Source organism: Marmota flaviventris, chromosome 17, assembly GCF_047511675.1.
Source record: "Marmota flaviventris isolate mMarFla1 chromosome 17, mMarFla1.hap1, whole genome shotgun sequence".
Lineage (NCBI taxonomy): Eukaryota > Metazoa > Chordata > Mammalia > Rodentia > Sciuridae > Marmota > Marmota flaviventris.
This window is the reverse complement of record NC_092514.1, coordinates 57957369-57983046: the sequence shown is the minus strand read 5'-3', so window position 1 is coordinate 57983046 and position 25678 is coordinate 57957369. Positions and strand designations below refer to the sequence as shown.

Genomic DNA, 25678 nt, shown 5'->3' with positions numbered 1-25678 from the left:
CTAGACTGGTCCAGCAGACCCAAGAGGAGGGTGCTCATTCTCTGGGGTGGGGCCACTCTGATGGAAAGTGGTGAAGGGCCTGAAGCCCTGGTGGGGCTTTCCAGGAAACCCGGCTTTTCCTGTCTGGGCCTCTCCAAACACCTGGGCTGCTCCAGATCACAGCAGAGGTTAGTGGCCTGCTTGAGGATCCTTCAAGGAGCCCCTAGTGCTCTTTCCTCTGGGCTTTCTTCCTCTGCTCTGGTTACAACGATGGACACAGCCTATGCCCCAGCTCAGTGTTCCATCCGGGCACTTTTATCGTTCCCAGTTCATATTGATTTGGGGATTGGACTCCCAATGTGTCTTGTGAGAATTTTATGAAGTGGTCACCCTGATCTTGCTCTCTCATAGGGGGCCTTGAGGTTGGCCTTTATTCGTGGTCAGCCACCCACCTGCAAGCCCGCCCCTGTGCCCCATGCCCACTGCAATCCAGGCCCTCACATTCAGCCTGAGCGATGATGGAGATGGCGGCTGGGCCGCCCTCAGAGCCTTCCTTAGCTGTGCCTTTGGTAATCACGTCGTTCAGGATGTCCCACTTCCCGCAGAACACTGGGCTCTTCTCCACAGCCTCCAGCTTGTAGACGCAGCTCTGCTTCTTTCCCAGTGACTGCGTCTTCTCCTTGGCCTTGGCCAGCTCCTTCTGCTGCCCGATGGCTGAGCCAGGGGCGCCTGGGCAGGCCACTTCCATCACTGCCATCTCCCAGGCTCACTCTCACCCTGAGGAGAACCAACACAGAGCAGGTCACTCCTAAGCTCAGGCCCTAGTGGGGTGGGTGTAAGGCAGGCTCAGGGGTCAGGAAAGACGCAGGGGACAAATGGTCTCTGCTTCTTCATGCCATGTACACAACCTTCAAACATCGCAAATGGCCAAGGAGTCAACCTTCTCATCTACACATGTTCCAAGTGTGTGATCCTGACCCCAGAGGTACCCTGACATAAATTACTCCTGCGCCAGGCCAACAGGGAGGATTCCAGCCTGTTCCCCCTAGGACAGCAACAATATAAACATCAGGCCTGGATGCTTCTTGTCTTTCAATAACGAATGGTCTGTTGTTTGGCAAACTCTTTCCCCAGGACAGGCAGTGATTCCCAACCTCCAAACCGTCATTTCTTGGTCCCCACAGAAGCCTTGCCTTCACAGAGGACATGTCTATGCAGCCCACAGTGCCTTTCCTCCAGAAAAAAAAGTGGACAGAATCAAGGTACTGTGTTGTCCCCTCGAAAGAGGTAGATATATGCATAGCCTTGCATCACTTAATGATGGGAGTATGTCCTGAAAAACACATCCTTAGGTAGCTTAACCATTGTGTGAACGGCATAGAATGTACATACACCACTATAATGGCTATGAGTCACTAGACAATATTATTTAATGGGGCCATTGTTATATTATCTGACCCAATATTGATCAAAATGTTGATACACAGCACATGAATGTATAAAAATATATTCATACATAATACATACATATATACAGTATATATGTGTATATATATCTTACAAAGTCTAATACTCAACCTGCAATGTTGCTCAGCACGTGGCTCCTTTCCCAAGATGCATATGTGTGTGTTCTCCAGAAGGGACTGACATGCTTTTTCCTCTACTGTTCAGACTCACTCGCTGAAAATTTCTAGATATCATTTTTCTTTTAGGCAGTGTTAGTAGTGGCATTTATATTGGAAACCCAACACCAACCAATACTTCTAGAAATCTGAGGTCAAAGCAAGGGGAATCTATCTGTCTCGGGATCCTCTTCACTAGCCCTGAGCCTTCCCAAGGAAGCTGCAGGGGAGAGCAGCCCCATGCTGCTGACCATCCATATAAACAGCACAGAGACCACAATTATCATGAAAGGGGACGGGGCAGTTTGAGATTGTTAGCATTTGGAAACCTCTTTAAAGACAGGGACTTTTTAAAGGCAGGGCCCTGCTGGGGTGTGTCCTTGCTTTAGACAAAGCCTAAGAAGGAACCAAATGCGGACAGGTTTTTAATAATTGCCTTCCGATCACAGATCAGTCTTAAAGCTATCACTAACAGGTGTAGTCTTCTCTGCTATAATGCCATTAAATCAGGTAAATGCCTTTGTTTGTTCTTGAGGAAGAAAGGCAAGCCACAGGTAGACAAAACTAACTCTCTAGCCTTCTGCTCCATCAGGCCCAAAGGTTGTAACAAGATTGCGGGAAGCTGAAGAACACCAGGCCAGGCTTCGAGGAATCTGCCTCACTTATCTTTTCCCACCGATTACTATGTAAGATAGCACTGGACCAGGAGGTGGGACTGGGAGGTGGGACGGGGTTGGTTGAGCTGTTAATTTGTTCCTTGGATCTCAGCCTTCAAGGGCTGCCTGGCTCTCAACTCAAAGGAGCTCCAGCTTCAGCAGAGATGCCTGCTTCCTGAGGCCAGGTGCTGAGCAGGCCAGATGGGCAACCTCACCATGACTGGCCATCTTAAAAGGTCTAAGGGATGTTCTGGCTTTCAAATTGGTGAAAGGCCTCCAGGGAAGGCTAATTTTTGTAACCATTTCTTTCATTGCCCTATGCACTGCCCCAAGCCCCCCTCCTCCAGAGAAGAACTGATCTAAGGTGTGGAGTAGATCTCATCTTTCTCAGCCTCTTTACCAGGGAAAGTGTGATCATAAGAACAAACTAAAAGGGGCGGGGCTGTAGCTTGCAGAGCAGGTGTGAGGCATTGGGTTAGACCCTTAGCACCATGTAAAAATAAACAAATTAAAATAAAGACATGCTGTCCATCTACAACTACAAAAAAGTTTAAAAGGGGGGGCTGGGGATGTGGCTCAAGCGGTAGTGCGCTTGCCTGGCATGCGTGCGGCCCGGGTTCGATCCTCAGCACCACATACAAAGAAAGATGTTGTGTCTGCCGAAAACTAAAAAAAAATAAAAATAAAAAAATAAAAAAAAAAGTTTAAAAGGGGGGAAAAAAGAACAAACTAAAAAACCTCCAAACCGAACAGTAGTGGAGGTGTGCTTACAGTTACAGGAAGGTCAATGCTACTTGATCTCCTTGTTTTCAATTACAGAATCTGTGTCTTCATTACATAGAGACTTACCTGAGGTTACCCAGCTCACCAACTAGATCCCAGACCCTAGGCCCTTTAGATTTTGTGCCTATTCCCCAGGTCTCTTGGGTTATGGGCAAACACAAGGAGGGGGGCACTCATGTAATCACTTTAGTCAGGGGATTGCAGAGGGGAGAAGGGCCCCTACACACAGTGGCATCCTCAGTACGTAGCACAGTGGGGTACTAAGGAGACAACTGCTGTTGGCTGAACAAAGGAATCAAAGGACCAGGAGTGCTTCTCCTTGACCTTCAGAGACAGGATGACCCTGAGCACCAAGAATGAAGATAGCAAAGCTGATGAAAGAGGAAAATGAGGCTGAGTGGGCGCCTAGCTGTTCAGAGGCCTAGCTGTGCTCAGGTTCAGATAGCCTGTGTTCTGGAAAGTTCATCCTGAGCTGAAGCTCCTCCAGAGAGGCTATGGGGCACTCCCTTAGTCCCAGGAGCCACACATAAATCTTGACGGCCGGCTGGGCAGCAGGCCAGGAGCCTTGATCCTCCCTCCACGCGCAAGCCAGGCCCTCCTCTCTCTGGGGAGAAGTTGAGGCCGAGGTCAAGCCGCCAAGCTCAGAGCCTCCTGTGCACGTCCTGATGACTCACTCAGCCTGGCGGGCAGAGAGACAAGGGAGGCTATTGAGAAGCTGACCCAGCAGATAGCATCAGGACCTGTGAAGGGCACAGGGAGAACAGGCTGTCACTCACCTCCCAGGGGCACAAAATCATGGCCTGGGAGCGGCAAAGTTGCTCCTGTGGCTGGCTTTCCCATGCCACATGACCATGACTCAGACCCTCACAGACAGCCTCCAAGTTCAAGAGGCTGTTCTCTAGAAGCTTTGGCCTGATGGCAGCTCTCCTGCACATACACGTTGACTTGTTCCCTCCCTCCCAGCTTCTCTATGGTCTGGTCCACAAAACTCAGGGTTCTCTATTCACCCCTGGACTGCTGGCCAGGTGGCCTTCCCAGCCCTGGGTTTTGGTCACTGGCTTGTTCCCCAAGCTCACAGCCCTGCAGCTTTGCTCCTTCTTCCTCCTCCAGCATGTGGGGAGTGAGGACTAAGTGGGAGCCCCTATACCTCGCCTTGGTCTTTAGGGCAAGTCGCGATCCTGCTCCACTGCGCTCTCCCAGCTGCATCCCCATCTCCAGTTCTTCAGCCCCTGCTCTCAGTATCCCATTAAAAGCAAAGGGCAGCAGAACGTGTGGCACATGATTGTAATCACAGCGGCTTAGGAGGCTGAGTCAGGAGGATCTTGAGTTCAAAGTCAGCCTCAGCAATGGGAAGGTGCTAAGCAACTTAGTGAGACCCTGTCTCTAAATAAAATATGAAACAGGGCTGGGGATGTGGCTCAGTGGTTGAGTGCCCCTGAGTTCATTCCCCAGTACCCCCCCCCCCAAAAAAAAAAAGCAAAGGGCAAGCTGGGCGCAGTGGCACACATCTGTAATCCCAGCGTCCCGGGAGGCTGAGGCAGGAGCATCATGAGTTTGAAGCAAGCCTCAGCAAAATTGAGGTGCTAAGCAACTGCCTCTAAATAAAATACAAAATAGGGCTGGGGATGTGGCTCAGTGGTCGAGTGCCTCTGAATTCAATCCCCAGTACTCCCCCCAACCAAAAAAAAAAGGGCAGAGCAGTGGCAATAGCCACACCCACAAGCCCCCAAAACAAAGGAAGAAAGGAAAGGAGCAGTATTCATTCAGCATTCTTTCAGGCCTGATGTATGTACACGGCCTAATTTCCTTCTGCAATATTTTGATGACCCCAACAGAAGTCTGGAGGCAGGAATGTCTGGGGTGGTACCAGATTTACCCTGGGCCATATCTGTAATAGGAGCTCTTAGTTTGAGTTCAAGGATGTCTGTGAGTCCCAGAAATGAAATGCAATTTGCATTTTTTCCAGAGAATAGGCCCATAACATTCAACACATTTGCCAAGGGTCTGCCATTCCCCGGGAGGTTGCTCCAGTCTCCCTAGAAGCTCAGGGCCAGGACTTGATGGCTGATTCTGGCTCTCCTCTTTCATTCCAAGAGCTCACATAATGCAAGTTTCCAATCTGAGTGCAAATAGAATAACCAAATGAATTCTTAAAACGCACTCATCCCAGACCTGCTGAATCAGAGTCACTGGGCATTAGGCCCAGAATCTGTACTTTCGGCAAGTTCTCTGGCTGATTCTGATATCAAGGGGCCAGGGATTGCCATTTGGCCCCTGCTATACTCTAAGGCTGCACTGTCCAAAATGGTAGTGCCTGGCAACACGTAGCTATATTTAATTAAAATCAAGAAAAATTTAAAAATCAGTCTGTTAGAGTAGCTCCCACACTGGACGGTGCAGATGGAAGACATTTCCATCACTGCAGAAAGTTCCAAGGTCGTGCTGATCTGAGGTTGTGACAGCAAAGCTTTCTCTGACAGCAAAATTTCTTTCTTAGGATTCTGGGACAGGAATGAAGTTTAGGCTAAATGAGTTTTTGATTCACTAGAAGATACAAAAATAATGTTTTAACTGTTGCTCTTTATAGAAGATAACCTTTCTAAAATGAAGCATATTTCAGTTCCCTCTTTTAGTAAGTGCACAGTACAATAAAAATGCCAAACTGGGAACCAGAAGTTATGGGGTTATCTAGCCTTGGCAACTTTTTTAAAAAAAAGTGCAGTATGGCCATTTTTGTGGAATGAAATCCCACCTCAATCTATATATAAAGCAAGCAACTGGCATGTGACTTATGTTAGAAATAATGGCTCTGGTTCAGGGAGGTGGGCAAGACCTCTACCTGCTCCACTTCCTCCACCCACCAAGGACCCCTGAAGAATCCCAGGTCTTGAAGAAAAGAGTTTGAGAACCACTGGCCTTGGAAATCTTCTGAAGTTCCTTCTAGTTCTGAGAACATAACAGATTTGTCAGAATAATTTGTGGCCTGGATGACTCCAATCCAGAACAACAATGGTCAATATTTACTAAGCACCTACCATTACCAATCTCACTTTCAGATGTGAAGGTATGGCCTAGAGTGGTGTGGCAGGAAAGTTCTGCAGCTATGGAATAAAGAGGCGGGGCCTAGCTGCTGCCTCCTGAGCCTGCGCATTAACCTTGAGCAGCACCCCCAACTTCTCTCAGCCTCTTCAGAGTTGTTTCAAGGGTTCAGAGAGATTACAATACATGAAATGCCAACCAGTTGGCCCAGCCAATAGACAATGCTAAATAAATGTTCATTCCCTTCCCCTTTACCAGGCTGCTAAGTGCCATCACCTGGCCACTGTGACTCCTCTGTTTTGGCAGCCTGTAACCAAGGTGTCTGCAGGTGACTTATGGCTATGGCACCCATACTTGGATCCCTGGTTCTCCATATATGAAAAAGAAATGCAAATATCTACCCTACAGGGCCATCTCAAAATGCCCACGGAGGGTCCAGAGCAAATCCTTCTCACGCCTATTTCATCTGGAAATAAAACCCTGCCCTTCTTTGAATGCCCAGAGAGGGTAATAGCAGAAGTGGAATGACTCAACTTCCTCAATAAGATATTGGTTGAAAACCAGTGTCATCCTGATGCTTCCTCTTTTCAGTCTTCAGCTTGCCTGGCCATCAGGCCACGCTGGGCAAGCTCCTGCCATCAAAAACGAGGGGCTGAGCAGGAAGGGGGAACAAGGGCCAGTGCCAGGGCCAAGTGAGCCAGCCTGGCGAAACAGCTATGTGACTAGAAGGACCCGAAGTCTCCACACAGGCCCAGCCCTGGCCCCCTTTTCTGTCCTGCCTGCCTTCCCTGAGCCCCTGCCTGGCCTCTTTCCAGCCGAACTGATTCTTTGAAAAGCTGGGCAGCCATGGCAGTTCAGGCCCTAATTCCTTTCCTTGTCCCCTGTTCCTCTCACAGGGAATGCCTTCTTGCCTCTTCCTTTATGTCTGTGCAAATCTCAGATATTTTTTCAGACCTATCTCCTTGGTGAAGCCTTTATGGTAGCCTCCTGCGTTCACTCAGCAAGTGTTCGTGAAGTATCTCCTAAATGCCAGGAAGGCAATCACCACCACAACTCTCAAACACTTGCATGTGCTGTGCGCTGTGCTGGGTGCTTTATCTGCATTACTGATGCACCTCACAGCAACTCTGCAAGGTTATTGTTATTGTTCCCATTTTACAGATGAAGAAACTAAAGCTCAGAGAGGTAAGTTACCTGCCAGAACAAAGGAGGTTCAATTTACACAATTAGAGCATCTAGCAGGGGGTTAGCATTTCAACCTCTTCGCCCATTCCCCAAAATCCAAGGATGGAGAGTTCTTCTCTAGAATAAAAGCTTGTTGACTATAGTATCTGGAACATCTAGGAACTGAGCAGTATTATTAGCTATGTGAGTATTATTACTCATTTTACCTATAGGATCTTCCCATCCACTGTTGGTAGTAATTTCTCAGCCTTTGTAGACAGAAAACACAAGAACTAAGAAAGAACGGTCTCATCAGTAAAGGCTGAATCAGCAACGAACAGGTCAGACTTCTAGTTGAATTGCATCATTATGTTCCTGAGCTGTTATGATTTTTAACTTTATTAAAAATCATAAAATCCACACACAATACACAATACACAGGTAAAAAACCCAAGAATTCCCAGTAAGATGGGGCTGCCTTTACTGAAAGAACCATTTAAGGATGTTCTTTGGAAAAAATAAAAGTAAACCAGAGAAAAGAAATTTGATGCCAGAAACAATGGTAGGCATGAGAACTGATGCAATTCATGTTGGCCAATTTAATTAACAACTGAGAATAAAAAATTAGTTTAAAACATTAAAATCTAGACAAGAATAAGGAAAAAGGGTAGAGTGGGTTGTTCAGTGGATAAAAGATAATAAGATCCTTGGCTTTTGGGAAAGTTTATATATGAAAATGTTTACATATTAGGTGAGAGTGATGGTGCATGCCTGTAATCCCAGTGTCTTGGGAGGCTGGGGCAGGAGGATTTCAAGTTCAAAGCCAGCCTCACCGCTACAAAAACAAAAAAACAAAAACAAAAAAACCAAACCCCAAACCAAAGAAACCCAAAAACCAGAATTTTAAAGGGTATAGTTAGATGCTGACTAAAAGAAACAACACAAAATTGTAGAGAAGAGTTTGAAAATAGAGGGATGAGAGGAGAGATGCTAGGCCAATACTAACCAAAAAACATGTAATATTCACACTGGACAGAATACTTATGACACGAAGACCTAACAATCACTTGTAGATACCCAACAAAGAGCCTCAGAGTCCATGGCTGGAGGCAGGGTGGGTGAGGCTTTTGGTGGTAAGGTCTTGTCATCAATCAGGGTGTCCTGTTCAACTTCAGAGCACTCTAGGGTCATAGAGCACAACCGGCCTGGGGCAAGCCCTGGGTTTGCTGGGTGCTGGGAGGGCACTGAGGAGGTATATACGATATAGGAGCGTGGGAACAGAGACATGCAGCAGGCACAAGGGGACACCCAGCCTTGACTGGGAAAGTCAAGAATTGCCCAAGAAAAAGAGAGGGTGTTCCAGGTAGAAGGCACAGCAAGCTAAGGCCCAGAGGTGAGTGTGAGTAGGGATCACAAATGCCTTGAAGCTGCGGGTGGGTTAACTTAAGCCACACAGTCACAGGAGATGACACTGCAGGTGAAGTTCAGGTACCAGGCCATGCAAGTGCACTTGGTCCTCATATATGGTCAGCGCTTCATTCTCAGAAAAATAAGGGGGCTAAAATTCTGCACTACTCTATACTCTTGGGGGCAGAGCTGCAGATGGGGGACCCCACAGGGAGATGGGGGATGCTGGGCATCACAAGAAAATGTGGCCTGTGGTGCAGAACCCTCATGCCAAGCTGGCACAATGCCATTATAAGCTACAGCACTCTGGAAGGCCTGCTTGATTTTTTCTCTCAGGTGGAGACAGAGTGGGCAAGTGATCACTAGAAAGGAGGCAGGGGCATCCCCAGGGTTGGGCACTCTCAGTGAAACTCAGTTGGAGGAGCATCTGGAACCTGCTCCCAGGCCAGGTTGAAGTCTGCTTCCCAGGAGAGCAATTTCTGCATATGCATTTCCCATTACAGAGAATATGAAATATGACAGTTCATCAGTCATTAAAGTCTTCCCGATCAATTATGAAAAAAATAAAAAATAAAAACAAAGCCAAAACCTGACATGCCCACAAAAAAACTGGTCTTACTGCCAATTTCACAGGCCAAACTGCAGGGTAAATACAATTTATGACTGTCCTCCAATTCTCACCACATGTCTGAGATCAGCAGGCCCAAGTGTACAGAAAAACTGCTTCTATATACAAAGCCCCCTCAGATGCCCAAAGCAATCACCTCACATCTGTTCTACCAGCACAGATCTCACCCACTTCCAGCTTCTCCCTGATCTCCGCCCATCCACACCCTCCTGTGCTCATCCCAAAACATGTCCTTCAGACAACTTCAAGCTCAAAGACATCTGTTGGCACTGATTGTGGGACCAGTCCCAAGTCTGTGGTCTACAATCTATCTGACCACTGTTTCCGAAACATGGGAAACTTTGACTCTGGTTAGTCTAACCTCTCCCCAATCCCCTAACTACTCAACTCTGTGGGTCTCATGGGGCCCCCGGGCACTTCCTACTTGTTCTTCACAGGCAAGCTCAGGCCTTCCACCTCCAGAAAGCCCCTCCCAACAGCTTGGCCCCCTTTTTTGACTGCTAATAGCACCTCTCTCCTCACCCTCACCCTGACCCTTAATCACACACTCACCCCCTTTCAGTCTTCAAAATAATGCAGCTGAAAGATATCAGGGGTTATACTAAGAGATGACAGCTACTTTTTGTGTGTACAAGTCAGAATTGCATCTAGGTATGGAACAAATAGAAATACAGAGAAAGATGCATAATCAAAGGGTTTATAGAGTATTTTTATAATAGTAAAAAACTGGAACAAAAGGTAATTATTAACGAAATCACTGCCTATCCATTAAAATGTTTATAAATAATTATTAATAATATGAAGAAATGCCTATGGAATACAATGTTAACAGAAAAAGGACACAGAATTATATCTAAAGTATGACCCCCAAGTCTATATAGTATATTAACATTCATAAAAAATAGATACCCAGCCCAGACATAGAGCAATGGTTCTCTTTTGGTGGTAGGTTTATGGATGTTTTAATATTTTTTATAGTTTTTAAATTTTTCCAGTAAGTATATGTTAGTCTTCTCAGTTTTCATTTTTTTTAATAGATGTTTTCAAGTGGTTAAAAAAATACAGAAAAAATATAACATGAAGCATAAGTCCCTCCCACCCTTCCCGCATTCCACTGAGGGGATCCCCCTAGTTTCTTGTATATCCCTCCACAGATGTTCTCTGTATTACTTTTATAATGAAAACAAGCTACAACTAAAAAATGGATCTCCTTGTATGGGATAAGGACTTAGGAGACGTGGTCATTTTTGTGAGGGGGCTTAATAAATTCGGGGTGAGCCGCCCTCCCCCCCCATGCACGCGCAGGCGCACATGAAACCTTACCTTTGAGGTGGTCACTGAACTCTGGCAGCTGGGTTACTAAACAACAGGCTGGAGATGGTTTTGGTTTTCATTTCACTCTCTTTCTTGTTCCCCTGGGGGCTGTGAGTTTTATCAGTTGTGACTCAAGAAGGAAGGTGCTGGGAGACAGCTCCATCAGCTGCCCTCAAATTGATGGCCACCGCCTTGCTGGTATCTGTCATCATCCAATGATGAACGTATGCAGTGGTTACAGGCCTGTGCTCATGCTGAATGTCAGGGATGCTCTTGGGATGAATGGCCTCAAAGAGTGGCAAATATAGAAGAACTGGACCACAGAGAAAACCACTGGTCCTTCCTCTGCTGCTGACATGAAGGGCTGGGATTGGAGGGCTGGTCTAGTCTTATCCCGGGGGCAAGCTTTTTTTTTTTTTTTTTTTTCCTTAATATTTATTTTTTAGGTGTATTGGACACAACACAATGCCTTTATTTTTAAGTGGTGCTGAGGATGGAACCTGGGTCCTGCCCGTGCTAGGCGAGCTTGCCCCCAGGGGCAAGCTTTTTGGCTAGTCTCCCCTACCTTGCTTACATATGATCTCAAACCCTCCTTTTCTTAAAAAGTAAAATAAAATAAAATCTTTCTGGACATGGTGGCTCATGACTGTAATTCCAGCAGCTTAGGAAGCTGAGGCAGGAGGATCAGGAGTTCAAAGCCAGTCTCATCAACAGCGAGGTGCTAGGCAACTCAGTGAGACCCTGTCTCTAAATGAAGTACAAAATAGGGCTGGGATGTGGCTCAGTGGCCGAGTGCCCCTGAGTTCAATCCCCAGTACCAAAATAAATAAATAAATAAATATTTACTTTTTTAAAATACAAAATACTTGTTGGTTTTAAAATTTAAGCAATACATAAGTGCTCTATAAATCAAAACAACAATAAAAAACTAAACCTAACAAAAATCTCTTAAGAATTCCCTCTTCCCTGAAACATAAGAAATATTTAAGCTTTGTGTAAATCCTTCTAGTTCCATTACTCTACATATATAAACATACAGGGGCTGGGGATGTGGCTCAAGTGGTAGTGTGCTCGCCTAGCATGCGTGAGGCACTGGGTTCGATTCTCAGCACCACATAAAAATAAAATAAAGATATATATAAAAAATTAAAAGTTAAAAAAAAAACATTCAGGATGGCACTATATTTTAGATAAAGGGAATGTAATCCCTGATATTATATAAATTACTACCTTCACTTAATTTGCATTTCAGTACATAAAGATCTGTCTCATTTTTTGTGGTAATGGGGATGGAACCTAAGGCTTTGTACAAACTAGACAAGTGCTCTTCCACTGAACTACATCCCCAACCCCTTTTTATTTTATTTTGAGGCCCAGGCTGGTCTTAGACTTATGATCCTCCAGTCTCAGTCTTCCAATTTATATTTCACTTAAAAAAAATGGCTCCTGAGATTCCATGCTACAGATATATCATCATTTCTCCACCTATTCTTCTATGGATGGACTTTGTTACTAATTAAATTTTCACTTTCTTTTTCTTTCTTTCTTTTTTTGTGGTATTGGGGATCAAACACAAAACCTTGTTCATGCTAGACAAGTGCTCTGCCACTGAGCCATATTTTTCACTTATACTTCAAAAAGGCCCACCCTTATCACATTTTTGTATATTTATATGAGTAACTGTAAGTGGTAAATCCTGGGGGCTGGAATTTCTGGGTGAGTCTTTTGTTAGCAGACTGTTTTCTCCTATTTTTATGGATTGGGCAAGTAGGCAGCATCAGACAGTGGTTCCCAAACACACTGGTTATTGCTGGAAAGATGATCCTTGCCCTCAAGGTATTTGGGGTTGGGGGCAAAACTGGGTAGAGGGATAAATAAATAAAGGACTTCCAAAATGATCGTAGGATCAGAAGGGCTTTTGGAGGTAATCTGTTCCAACATATCTCTTACCAGTGCTGAGGGATGGCTATCCAGCTATATAACAGGGTGGCCTTGGAGTTGCAAAAGCCAACTTTCAATCACAGTTCCTCAACATTCTGGTGTGTACCACCAGGGCACAGTTTATTTAATCTGAGACTTTGTCTCATCTGTAAAATAGGCATCCTCAAACCTACCTAACAGGATTTTACAGAATGATTAACTATACGAAACAATGTTTAATTTATACAATACAGTGCCTGGCACCAGCATAATGTTCCTCCAGTGAGATGGAAGCTGTTAAGATGAGCAGTCCTTTCCATGTTTGAAGTGCAAGTTATTTGCAGGTCCTTGCCTATGCAGAGCTGAAATCCACCCCCACTCCCAGTTTCTAGCCAGCAGCCCTAGTAGCAGAAAGTCTATTACACACTGTTGGAGGAGGAGGAGGAGGAGAATCCTAAGAGCAGAAGGGCACAGCAGTCAGCAACCAACCCCTGAGGATGTCTCTGAAGAACATTCAGTAGACCCCATCTGGCCTGTCTCCACTACCAACATGCTGGTTGTCAATAATAATACAAATTAATAATGGCAACTATTTTTTGTGGGGGAGGGTACTGGGGATTGAACTTGGGCACTGGGCCACTGAGCCACATCCCCAGCCCTATTTTGTATTTATTTCTTTAGAGACAGGGTCTCACTGAGTTGCTTAGTGCCTTGCCTTGCTGAGGCTGGCTTTGAAATTACGATCCTCCTATCTCAGTCTCCGGAGCTGCTAGGATTACAGGTGTGTGCCACAGCTCCCGACTAGTGACAACTATTAATGCTTGCTATGTATCAATCCTCACAAATCCGAGAAAGCCCTTTATGGAGGAAGAAACAGACTCAGTCAATGAAGTAATTTGCCCAAGGCAACACTGCAGGGAAATAGCAAGGGCAAGGATTTACACAGGGGACTTTTACATCAAAGCCCGTACTCATAGCCATGACACTGAATCCCCTTTCAAATGATCTAAACTTTAAAATTGGGGCCCAAATGCAGAAGCTGTCATAAGCCAAAGATTTGTTGGTGAGAAACCCAGGGACTGACCCAGGAGGAAGCATCTTAATTAGGAAGCATGAACACAGCCAGTTTATGTTCTGGAGAAAGAAATGGGGAGCAAAGACTCTAAGGCAAGCCCGTGTTCTTTAGACCAGCGCAGGGCCCATCCCAAGGACCAACTCTATGACAAAGTTCAAATCTGCCATTCATTTTATAAGTCTGCTGCTTCCAGGCCACCCCACCCCACCCCAGTACTGGGAGGATTGAACCCAGGGCCTCATACATGCTAGGCAGACATTATTCCTTATAGAGTGATTAACTCTAGAATGATTAAACATCTCTACCAACTGAGCTACATCCCCAGTTCTTTTAAAATTTTGAGATAGAGTCTTGCCCAGGCTGGTCTCGAATTTGTGATCCTCCTGCCTCAGCCTGGGATTATAGGCGTGTATTACTGTTCCTGGCTTCCAATCTTCTTGTCTATATTATTATTCTTTTATAACATAGCCTACAGTATCAACTACCATTGTCATAAATATGGTCGATACTTTGTCTCTAGGCCCCTGATAAGGACATTTGATAAACTTTAGAAAAATAGCATTACAATGGCATTTTCAATTTAATGCTAAAATCCCGTGCACAGGGACAGCCTAAACAAAAGGAAAGCATGTGCCAGAGAGCATCATTGCTTCACAGAGGTCAATTTGCAATTGGAATGTGGGAGAACATGGAAGGAAAATGGTAGTGAGTACAAAAACCAACCTCACATGTACTTCACTTTATACAATAAGCAGCAGAGCCTGGCACAGTGGTGTATACATGTAATTCCAGAGGGTCAGGTGCTAAGGCAGGAAGATCGCAAGTTCAAAGACAGCCTCAGCAACCTAGTGAGACCCTGTCTCAAAAAAAAAAATCTATCTATCTATCTATCTATAAAGGGCTGGAGATGTGGCTCAGTGGTTAAGTGCTCCTGGGTTCCATCCCCAGTCCCTTCCAACCCCTGCCCCACTCCCCCCCCCCCAAAAAAAAAAAAAAAAAAAAACCAGCAAGGAATTTTTTATGTATATTGTGCCAAAACAATTCAAGTGTCATTGAAATCTGCAAGTTAGAATATTTTGTGTAACTAAATATTCTCATGCATATAGTAGGGGCTGCAGTATATACCATTCAACAATGACCAGTTTCCAAATATCTATCTGCTGTCCTTGAGTCTAGAATCATGCCAAACATAGTTTCTTTGATCATTTAAAATGCATTTGATGATCTTGCCAAGCCTTGAGACCATCATTACAAGCAACTCTCTTATTTGACCTTTTAGATTAGATTCAGAACAAGGAGCAGGACCCTAGGATATAGTCAATTTTTCTGAAATATAACCCCACCCCCTGCTTTTTGGGGTTGTAAATCTGGTTTTTATAGGCCGTACTGGCTTCAGGCAGGGTCTACCTGTAATAAGAGAAGATGAAGACTGGCTCAGGCTCCTGTAAGGGAGGAAATTTCAAGTTCACAGTAGTTACTAGTGACTGGTTCTGAAATTGAGGAACTAGTTTGAGGAACTTCAGAATAAACAAGAAACCCAGATAAGTTGGCTTTCCACAGAAGACTTCCAAGGCATGGGGGGGATGGAAGGAAGCACATGGGCCACTCTGCCCTTTGGCAGTGGAACCCTGACCATGACCTAGTTTCAGACACCAGCCTAAATACTCTTTGACAAACTAGCTCAAGTGACCAGCTTGAGGACATAAGCGGCCAGGGTGCATTTGACATGTCCCTTTTATAATAATAAGACACATTCTTGTTCTCCCCTGGGAAGGAAGGAAAGACCTTGGAAGCCGGGTGTAACTCTCAGATGATCTCAGACCAATTCCTGGGAGGAATTTAGATTTGACTCTTGTGATTCTGCTCACAAATACTTATGCAGCAGTTTCCATGTTCCAGGCACTGTGCTGGCCAGCTGGAATATGACAGTAACCAAGTCAGGTGAGAACTTTCCCTGAGGTAAGCCTAAAAGCCTTGGAATGGTGGGCCTAGTTGTCAAGAAGCGTGATCACTCTCAGGTCTTGGGCTATCAGCCTATGACTCAGTCTGAGGGGCACCAAACACATGGGATTTGCCGGTGTGGTCTCTCCTTTTCTCTGTATCTCCAAAGGTGGGAGAGGTCGGCCCTGTTTTTTCTTTTTTTGTTTGTTTGTTTTTTGGTACCAGGGATTGATCCTAGGGGTGCTTAGCCACTCAGTCATATCCCGAGCTCTTTTTATTTTGAGACAGGGTCTCACTAAGTTGCTAAGGGCCTTTCTAAATTGCTGAGGCTGGTTTTGAATTCATGATTCTCCTGCCTCAGCCTCCTGAACCACTGCCATTACATTTTTTTTTGGTGGTTCTGGGGATTAAACCCAGGGCCTTATACATGCTAGGCAAGCACTCTACCAATTGAGCAGGGCTCCCTGGGAGCTGCAGCTCGTTGCCACTGCCCAGCATCACCACAGTCTCCTACCATGTGTCGCTGCCCAGGGAAAAGATCAAATTCAAAATGTGAAGTATGGTTTCAACGGAATATGTATTGCTTCTGTACCACCATAAAGGTGAAAACCCTTAACTCCAGTTTCTTGCAATTTGCAGAGCTTGGCACAGCTGACACACCCTGGCAAACATTCCCTGAGTAAAACAATGACTGACACACTCCTGAAGAATAAGTGAAGGCCACAGGCTCTGAGATGTCTAATCGTATGGCCCACAGGAGGGGAAAGAACCAGATCCCTGCAGAAGGGGCCATATCATGGAGGTTATATTCTGACAGCACCCCAGCAAGAAAGTGTCCTGTAAACTGGCTGCTGTCAATCCCTTTTCTAAATGCTGACCCAGAGACCCCCTTCCTTCCTTTCTTTCTTCCTTATACTGGGTATTGAACCCAGGGGCACTTTACCACTGAGCTACACCTCCAGTCCTTTTTATTTCTTATTTTGAGATGGACTTGCTAAATTCCTAAGGCTGGCCTCAAACTTGAATTCCTTCTGCCTCAGCCTCCAAGTTGCTGGGATTATGCAAGTGCCTCACTACACCCAGCTGAGACCCATTTATTTCTAATGTGAGAGAAGATAACCCTTGTGTCCCGGACAAAGTCCACCCAGCTCAGATGTGCGTATGCATGCCACATGGGAGGTGGTACACCAACCTCTGTCTTTTACGTTTATCTCTATAGAGCTATTCCTGCTTCTCAAAGCACAGCATCTGCCATGAGGGACTGCTGGGCATGGCTGAAGGAGCTGGGTTCACCTAAAGGACTCCAAGCATAATGTTAATTGGCAATCACATGCTCATTCCAGGCTGGCTATACCCCCTTTCCTTTCAAGTCTCTCCAGTGTACCAACTAGAACACTGATTCTGCCCCAGTTAAAGGAAAGGTCAATGTTAGTAGAGGGTGGGTGGTGGATCTCAGATACAATGGCTCTTTGCACTTATAGGTAGCCAGCATCTAGAGATGACATCATGCTTTGCCCTCAAGGAAGGGCCTCTCACTGACAGAAGCCCAGCGGATCCAGCTGGGATGATGCCCGAGCACTCTGGCTCTTCTGGCCACCTGTACACCATGGGCAACATGCCATTTCTTCACAGAAGAAAGATGTGAAAGAGCTTCTAGGTGTCCAGTGGGTTGGGAGCCTTGCAAGCAATCACCCATTGTCACCAAATGCCCACTTTGGGTCAGACATTGCTTGGCAAGGTTGGAAAATGCCCTAAAGGTGCAGGCAACCTTTGAGACTTCCGGGTAACCCTGCCCAGACCTGTATCATCAACCTTGGCCTTCTTTTGATTACATAAAGCTCGTCATACAAGAGAGTGCCAAATAAATAGCTTTTTGTTTATTTTTTCTTAGACACAGGGCAGCAGCTGCTGGGCTCCACCCTTTCTAGGCCTGGTGGAGCTTGAAGGAAGGCTGAGAGAGACAGGATTGATGTGAGGAAATAAAAGGAGGAGCTGGTTAACAAAATAAAATTCCTGATCCAGCAGTAGTTCCTTTGACCAGTGGCAGCAAAGCCCAGCTCAAAGGAGCCCAGGTTTTAGTTCAGGCTCGGCCATTAACTAGCTGGGCATCTTTTGGCAACTGGCTCAGTTTTTCTAGGCCACCATTTTGTCTTCTGCAAAACAGGGAGGGTACAAATGCTAATAGTTCTTTCTTCTTTATTTTTTTAAATTTTGATTTTTTTATTTTTGGTAGCAGGGATTAAACCCAGGGTGCTTACCACTGAGCCACATCCCCAGCACTTACTTTATTTTTTATTTTGAGAGAGAGTCTTGCTAAGTTGCTTAGAGCCTCATAAAATTGCTGAAGCTGGCTTTCAATTTGCGATCCTCCTGTCTCAGCCTCCTGAGCTGTTGGGATTACAGACATGCACCATGGTGCCTGGCCTAACCATTTTCTTAACAGAGTAGTTAGGGTCTAAGAATATTAGCCATGCCAGCCCAAAGTGACGGTTGGTTAGGCTAGACTGGTGGAGTGTGGGCACTGGAGCTGGGGAGGAGTCTGTGACTGAGACAGGAAACTGGAACACTTGCTAGGGAATAACAGTTCCTCTGTTGCAGCTCCATAAAGTCAAGGCCACCTTGTGCTTATAGATGTCCCTGACCCATCAGCAGTGCAACTCAACACCAACCGCATTAATCAAGTACAGAGAATATGAACAAACCTTTACCTTGATGGACACCTGATGGTGACTTTAGTGGGAAAAGAGTCAGCAGAAGCTGCAGCCACCAGAAACTCGGAGGGAAGGATGGCTCAGGTGTTCCACCTGCCCCTTCTTTCTGAGTCTAAACACTGGACCTGGAAACGCAAACAACCAGGTGGAGGCAGGCTTAGAATTCCAAAAGTTTCCCAAGGTCAGGGTGAAATCTAGCCTCTCCAATCACCAGAGCTCTTGCAAGCCTCCAACTCAGGTAGTTAGAAGGAAGGCAGTGGGGAGAGGGTTCCCCAAAAGGTCTTTCATATCAAAGTACAGTTTGTATCTCTTTGCTTTCTGCCAAGGGATTTCCCAGCTCCCTGGGGCCAAAGCTCCCCTCCTGCTGCTTTGCTGACTGTCCCTGGAAGTGGGCCATTTTCCACCCTCAAGGTGGCTCAACTCAGGAGCACAGGGACACTGCTGACCTGGGCTTTGTGCCTTGTTCACATGACCCCCCGCCAGGGGAGCCATCTTTCAGTCAGCAAGCCCAGAGCCTCCCGCTGGCTTCCTGCTCCATGCCTCCTAGCCCTTGGGCTGGAATGAGAGTGATCTTTGGCAGAGAGCTTCTCAACAAGGTCTGCTCAGGACTTCCTCTGCAACTGTGCTGGGGAACAAATCACCCGTCACCTACACCCCTGCACGGGTGACTCACCTTCCAGAGAAAGTGCTCTGCTCACCTAAGCAAAGCTGCTTGGAAAATGACTAAGGCACCTATCAAATGCAGTGTGGGGCCAGCCAGTGACTGAGCAGGGTCCAAACACTGCCTCTCGCCTCCAGCCTGAAGTCAAGGGAGGGCTGCTGCGAGCCTGCTGCTTTCATTTTCATCTGAACCGAGCTCCACATGAAGCCTGACATCCGGTGATCTATTTTTTCTAAAAACTAGGTTCACTTTAGAAATGACTCTTCGGCCATCAAGTCAGCTTCCCCAAGAGAAAACAAAATGTTATTTAAAGGGAACATCCATCTGGTGGGAGTTTATATTTTTGTTTTATATTCAGGGAGAAGAAAAAATTTAAAGTCTAATATATATATTTTTTTTCTTGTGAGAATTTAAGGGAAATCTATAAGTCCTGACTCTACAGATCCAGGGCTCCCAGACCTAGTAGTGGAGATAAGCTGATAAGATATTTTTCTAAGGGAGAAAGAGGGGGTGGTCTGGGGTGTCAAGTGGTGGTGGGAATATTACCCTACAGAACCAAATGTTGCCTCCCACCTCCAAAAGATCAAGTCCTTGTTGACTTATATCCACACAGCATTCTTTTTTTTTTTTTTTTTCCACCTCAGTGTTAGTGCTGGAACCTATTTAGCTACATGCAGGACAGCAGGAAGTCCCTAGACAGGCCCAGCTCTGCCAGAGGCTGGAAGTCCTGGGAAGCCCTGATGGTGCCCACTGCTTAGGATCGCCAACTATGACAGCACAGAGCCTGGGCCTTTTAAGGCTCATTTAGAGTGTGGTAAGGGCAGAATTTAGTGTAAGACTGGTTGACAGCTGAAACCTCTAGGCCGGAGAAACAGCCTCCTGGAGGTCCTACTGAGAAAATGACTCCTTGTCCTGTCAGGCAATCTGACTCTTCTTGACATCATCTTACAGAAAACAGGTCTAGTCACACTGTAGTAATCAGCAACTACTACTACTGCTATTACTACAACGACTACTACCACTAACAACAACAACAATTTGGCACTGAGCAAAACACTATAGTACCACCTCTGTTTTTTTCTGTTTAAAATTGTCCATGAAGTATCCTATCCCATTTACAGACCAGGCACCCAATGCTTAGAGAAGTGAAGCAATTTGCCTGAGGACACACAGGCAGACAGCAGCAGACCCCGCCTCCCCCAGTCTGTGTGTGCTGACAGCCCAAAACTACCACACTTGACACAGGGACACGGGGAATGGCTCTATTGCTTTGAACAGATCACTTGACCTCTCTGTCTTAATTTCTGGGAAATAAATGGGCATAGGCAGACTTGTCCAGATAATAGGCTATTTATCTTTTAGCCCTTGAATAATTAACAATATCAATCAATAGAAAATTGACTATATATATCAATTATATAATTGCTACAATAGAAAAGTTGGCTTGGTTTAGTTAGGTTCAAACATTGTCACGTTTTTGGGAAAAAACAAACAAACACAAATCCTGATCCTTTCTTGAGCAAGTTAGAAAAAGCAGTTGACAGGAATTAGATGTCAGAAAAAGTGAGTTTAGACCTGGGCAAGACATTGATTCCCTGAGTAATCTTGTCTACTCTATTTCTCTTTATTGGCTTCACTTTTCTAATCTCTGTTTCTTCATATAAGCACTGTAAGAAAATATAAAGACTGGCTACAAAATTACTCCTGATGCACATATTTCAAGGGGTTTTTAACAGGGTGCTAAGGGATTAAAGAATGTAAAACAAACAGCCATAATCCCAGCAATTTGGGAGGCTGAGATTGCAAGCTTGAGACTAGCCTGGGCAACTTAGCAAGATTCTGTCTCAAAATCAAAAACAAAAAGGGCTCAGAATATAGTTTAGTGGTAGAGCACCCCTGGGTTCAATCTGCAATATGTATGTATAAATAAATAAATAAATAAAATAAATAAAGATTTAAAGCAGCAAGAAGGAAAGAGGATCTTTTAAACCAGAATACAAAGAAGAATACACAGGCCACTGAGGAAAACTTACTTTTTCTGCATTGTCACTTGGGCAGTAAAATAAGCCCAGAGCTAAGGACCCCGCACCTTAATGTCCCCAGTGCAGCAGAAATGCTCTCCTATACAATCTCCGCACACGCCTATCTGGCCTTCCCTTTCTAATCTATTGCTGTCAGCAGCACCAAGTCAACTCGGAGCTCTCACACTTTAAATGCTCACCCGACCCAGGGAGGACGCTCAGCCCCCATTCCTTTCCCTTATTCGGGATCTTGGTATGCCCAGCCCAGAGGGCTGACTTATCCATATGGCTCCCCAATCCACTCCCTGAATTGTCCTCCTCTCCACCAGTTTCACACTGGTGCCATCAAAAGTGCCTATAATGCTCAGATGTTTCCAGTTTAACTGAAATACTAAAATGGGGCAAACAGGAAGCATCAGACACAACTGCGGTAGTGACTTATTAATCACGAAAGCATAATTTTAGTTGCATTTTAACCTTTTGCCAGGAAAAAAAAAAAAACAGCTATGAGATGATGGAAGCCATCAGTAGAAATATACTGGTTGTATGTGTATCAAGCTGATTGCAACCTTTTATTTAGGACAGAATTTAGTTTTAAGATTTCTGCTTTTACCCAGAAAGAAAATCTGTGAAGCTAACCAGGATGAATCTGTCAGCTCTTCACAAGCCAGGCGGGCCTCTTAGGAAAGTCCATGTGCTGTCCACTGAGACAGGAAGAAAATAGGAAACTAAAACTGACAGACCAAAGTGATACAACACTCTTAAGAGGGGTCAAAACCCAAGTAAACAACCTCTGATAAAGTTTCTATCTCTTTTTCACCTCTACAGGTCTCTCACCAAATCCTAGCCAGAGATGATTCTTTATCACTTACCAAAAAGCTCACAACAGTCACCTAGGGCTGGACAACCAATCAGGGCTGGCCCTCTTCTCAGCATTAAGTGATAGATAAACACTCCAAGCAGATCACAAAGGAGTCAGTGTTCACCAGGAGACCAAAATGAGGAACCAAACTACCATCTGTTGAGGCGAAACGGCTCAACCAGACATTTTTGTTTAATAGATGAAGGCTCATTTGGCAGGGTCTCGGTGGTGCCGCTCCCACAAACTCTAACAGACAACACCAGAGGCAAAAACCCCCTTCAGAACTGCTCCTTATAATCAGAAAACAATCAGAAGATGACCTAAAGCTTAGCAGCTTATTGCTGTCTGATTTCACAAACTGGTACATATTATATTTCTGGGTACATATACTTGGGTACTTCTTTCTAAACTTAAAGGCAGACACCCTAACTTTTGACATCTTCTGAGAAGTTCATCACACCCTTCCAGATAAATGAGGATGTCTCAAAGGTGTTTGAGAAACTCAGAAGCCTGGCTTCACTCCAAAAACTCACTTTGACAATACTTTAGAAACATCAAGAGAAAATTGAAATACATCTTAAGCAACAAGCATCTTGCAAGAGTCCTCTCAATTAAGAGTATAAATTCACACCAAACATTTCTCCATCCTTTCTCCATCTGAATGCTATTACATGGTCCCGATTTAGGAGTCTGAGACACCCACTCTCAGTTAGCTAAGTGGCATCAGGCAAGATGTATGCCTATCACCTCAGGTACCTCACCAATAAAACTGGACAATCATAGAACACAAAGGGCTGAAGGGAAAAGATTACAGGTATGAAGATAATAAGCAAAAAAAATGCATTACTAATATTAAGATACTATCTTCCTTTAATCTTTTAGAAAGACTATTTTTTTAGTCACAGGGTTTTCAACATTTTTCCTGGAATAAACTTTAGTCTGCTATTTTGCGTCATGGTTCCATCTCATCATTTAATTTCATTCATTTTTAGAGTCCTTAATCGGTCATTGGTGCTCACTGTCTCTAGTTAACAAAAATAATTTTGTCATTGACACCACTGATTTCTGTATCTTTTCTCCATTCATCCTCTTCACATTAATTCATTCACACCCCAGTCCACCCTTGAGGGCTGAGAGCAACATTTTAACTTCAACTTGGAAGGAAAGACTTTTTCTGAAGTTAGCAAGCAACAATGAGGTTCCTGGGCAGGTGGGCATCTGCACTGTACAACTGGCCTCTTTCTGCCTGGTGCCCAATGGCTGCAAGTTGCCAGAGCCATGATGGGCTTCCATCTGAACCGACAGGTAAAGTCCCGATGGGTCGCGGTCAGCGAGAAGGGAGGATGCTGCGGGTGGCCGTTGATGGGGTGTGACATCAAGCACTTCCCAGGGAAGGCCAGAACAGGTGGGAGTGCGCACTTCTTCAGGGGGTCATTCAGGGCGCAAAGCATGAGGGGCGGACCTGGTGCTGGGGCAGCTGCGCACGGCAGCAAGGGTACTGGGGAAGGGGAAGCAGAGCGCCCCTATGCGTGATCGAGTCGAACGTGTGGCCTGCGGAGGTGCGCGGCCTGCAGGCTCCGGGCGACTGCGGCGCTGGCAGCGCGTGCTAAGGCGCGCGGGCGGACAGCCCGGGCGTCCAGGATCCGGCGCGAGTGGGTCCGAAAGCCAATGCCGGACTACTGATCCTCCCCGTTACCGCGCGGCGGGCCAGGCCGCAGCCCGGCCCGGGACTGGGGGACGACCCATCCCGGTCGCTCCCTCGGTGCCCAGCTTCAGGTACCGCGGCCCCGCCCAGTCACCTACCGGCTGAGCGCCGATCTCCCCAACCAAGCGAGTGTGGCGTGCCGCTGGCCAGCGATCTCCCGCCGCCGGCCGCCGAACGCAGTGCTCTGAGCCCACGATCGCCCCGCCCCGGCCCCGCCCCGGGACCGCGCCCCACCCCCTCTCCACCTTCTTGGCCATCCCCGGGGCCACGCCTCCCCCCACGGCTGCGACTTTGCCGGGCTTTGGAGCCTCCTTTCTTTGGCCACACCACGACCCTTGGCCCCGCCCAGTATCCCAAACCAGCCAATGAGACGGCCCATCACGGTCTGCTGTCATTCCTCTCCCCAGCAACGATTGGTTAACGAGGTCAAGTTTACAGAAATGGGCACTATTTCCGGTCAAGATTTATAGAGGAGATTGCCGACCGATTTACAGAAGGCAGAGGCGGCCTTGGTGTTGTTGTAACTACACATGCGCACTCGGATTCTGGCACTCTTTTTTTAAACCGGTTGCATTCTTCTTGAGGTTACGGGAAGGAAGGGCGACTGTGCGCATGCGTGGGCACTCCCAGCTCTAACTTCGGTTACCCTAGAGATGGAGAGGCGCTCACCTCCCGGGTCTCGTTTTCTCCCTCTGCTGAGAGGGCGGGGCTGTTGTGGCGGGGGTGGTGGGTGGTCTGGTTGGAAATACTTTTATCGAGCACTTACTGTGTGGCTGGCACTGTAGAGTCCCTGAAGATGAGTAAGAAGGTTACACTGCCTGTCTTTAGAGAAGCTTGGGGAGCCAGGGGCCTGCACAGGGCAGACCACGTGTGTTGAAACCCAGGGCTAAGCGTGCTTGTGGCGTGGTATATCCCCTTTAGGCTGCTGGAAAAGCAGTGTGGTGTGAGTGCTGCACGAAGCATCACCACTTGAATTTACAGGCCACAGAGCCAGAGACAAGAGATTTTTACATAAATGAGAAGATAGAGTTTGAGTATACACTGAGGTATCAACAGTGCCACTTTCAGAGTGGGGCTGGAAGGAGGGGGAAGTACGGAACGTATAGATAGTTTTACTTTTCCAGTATTTGCTAATGTTTCCGCAGTGGTCTTGAATTGATTTCCATAAACATTTCAGATTTTACGTTGTCATAATGAGGGATTCCTACCCTAGGCTTCCTGACTCCATCAGGGGTCTCCTGCAGGTGTGGGGGCTGGCTTGAGAAGTAATGAGCACTCCATCTCTGGAAGGGTTTGAGCCAAGGCCACGCCACCATTTGCTGGAGACCACTTTGCAGACAGTCCTAAAGCCTCTTTCTGGAGATTTGTACTCGGCAGACATCTGATTTAGGGGGCTACACATTCCTTCAGGTAGTTGTTGAAAACTCACAACCTGAGGGCCTCACCCACTCACCTAGGTCAGAAATATGCTTTATTTGGCTGGCCCTTTTGTGTGTGTGTATTTGAATGCCTTAGACTAGAGCCTACAGTCTCCTAGTCCCCAGATGGTTATCTTATTCCCAACCCACTCAACCTTATATCATGACTGGCCCCCCCGAAACATTTCAGGTTGGGGGTCACATTGAGCCTGTGCTCTGGAGCCAAACAGTCGTTGGGGCATATTCTGGCTCTGCCTGTGACCTGCTGGGAGATGGTGGGCAAGAAGGAAGCTGGACTTGGGGGTCCCTACAACTCCTTCCATTCCCAGGCTTTTTCATTTCAGTGACTCAAGGAGAGGGTGGAGCTGGGTCAGATGTTCAGGTTGGTATCAGGTCTTAGGTGCCTGTATGGTCCCTCCCATCACCTGTTGGCCTCTGGGTGCAGCACTTCTCCGGAAAGATGTGGGCACAGGCCCAGATTGTGCAGGCACTTCCTGGCTTGCTTTTGCCTTCTCCCTTTTTCACCCTTCTTTAGGACACCCAGTGTCCCAGTGAAGCCAGATTTAAAATTAGGTAGTCAGTGTAGTTAGGTAAACCGGGTCTAATATCGAGTGAAATCTAAAATGGAGGCCATGAGAATGAATCCCTGGAAAAGTTGAGCAACTCTTGAAATGTTAATGAAGTCCAGAAAACAGCCCCCAGCAGATTTAAAGATAGCCCATCCCAAAGAAATGTTAATGAACAGCCCCAGCAGATTTGAAGATAGCCCATC

The 25678-nt window shown here is 46.2% G+C and overlaps 1 protein-coding gene across 3 annotated transcripts in view; it reads right to left on the bottom strand.

The window, feature by feature from the left end:
* The window catches only part of Map3k14 (mitogen-activated protein kinase kinase kinase 14), a 42603-nt gene extending 18928 nt beyond the window's left edge, over window positions 1–23675 (bottom strand). Inside the window, exons 1-3 of one of the 3 annotated variants that reach the window (XM_027947040.2) lie at window positions 23587–23660; window positions 18237–18364; window positions 481–756 (exon numbers count right to left, since the gene is read on the bottom strand). In XM_027947040.2, the coding sequence (XP_027802841.2) occupies window positions 481–736 (256 nt within the window). In that variant the 5' untranslated portion in view covers window positions 737–756; window positions 18237–18364; window positions 23587–23660. Of the gene's footprint in view, window positions 1–480; window positions 757–1557; window positions 2046–18236; window positions 18365–23586 lie in introns of those variants that run through there. The other 2 variants (XM_027947039.2, XM_027947041.3) reach the window with 2 other exon arrangements.
* Window positions 23676–25678: the final 2003 nt, after the last annotated feature.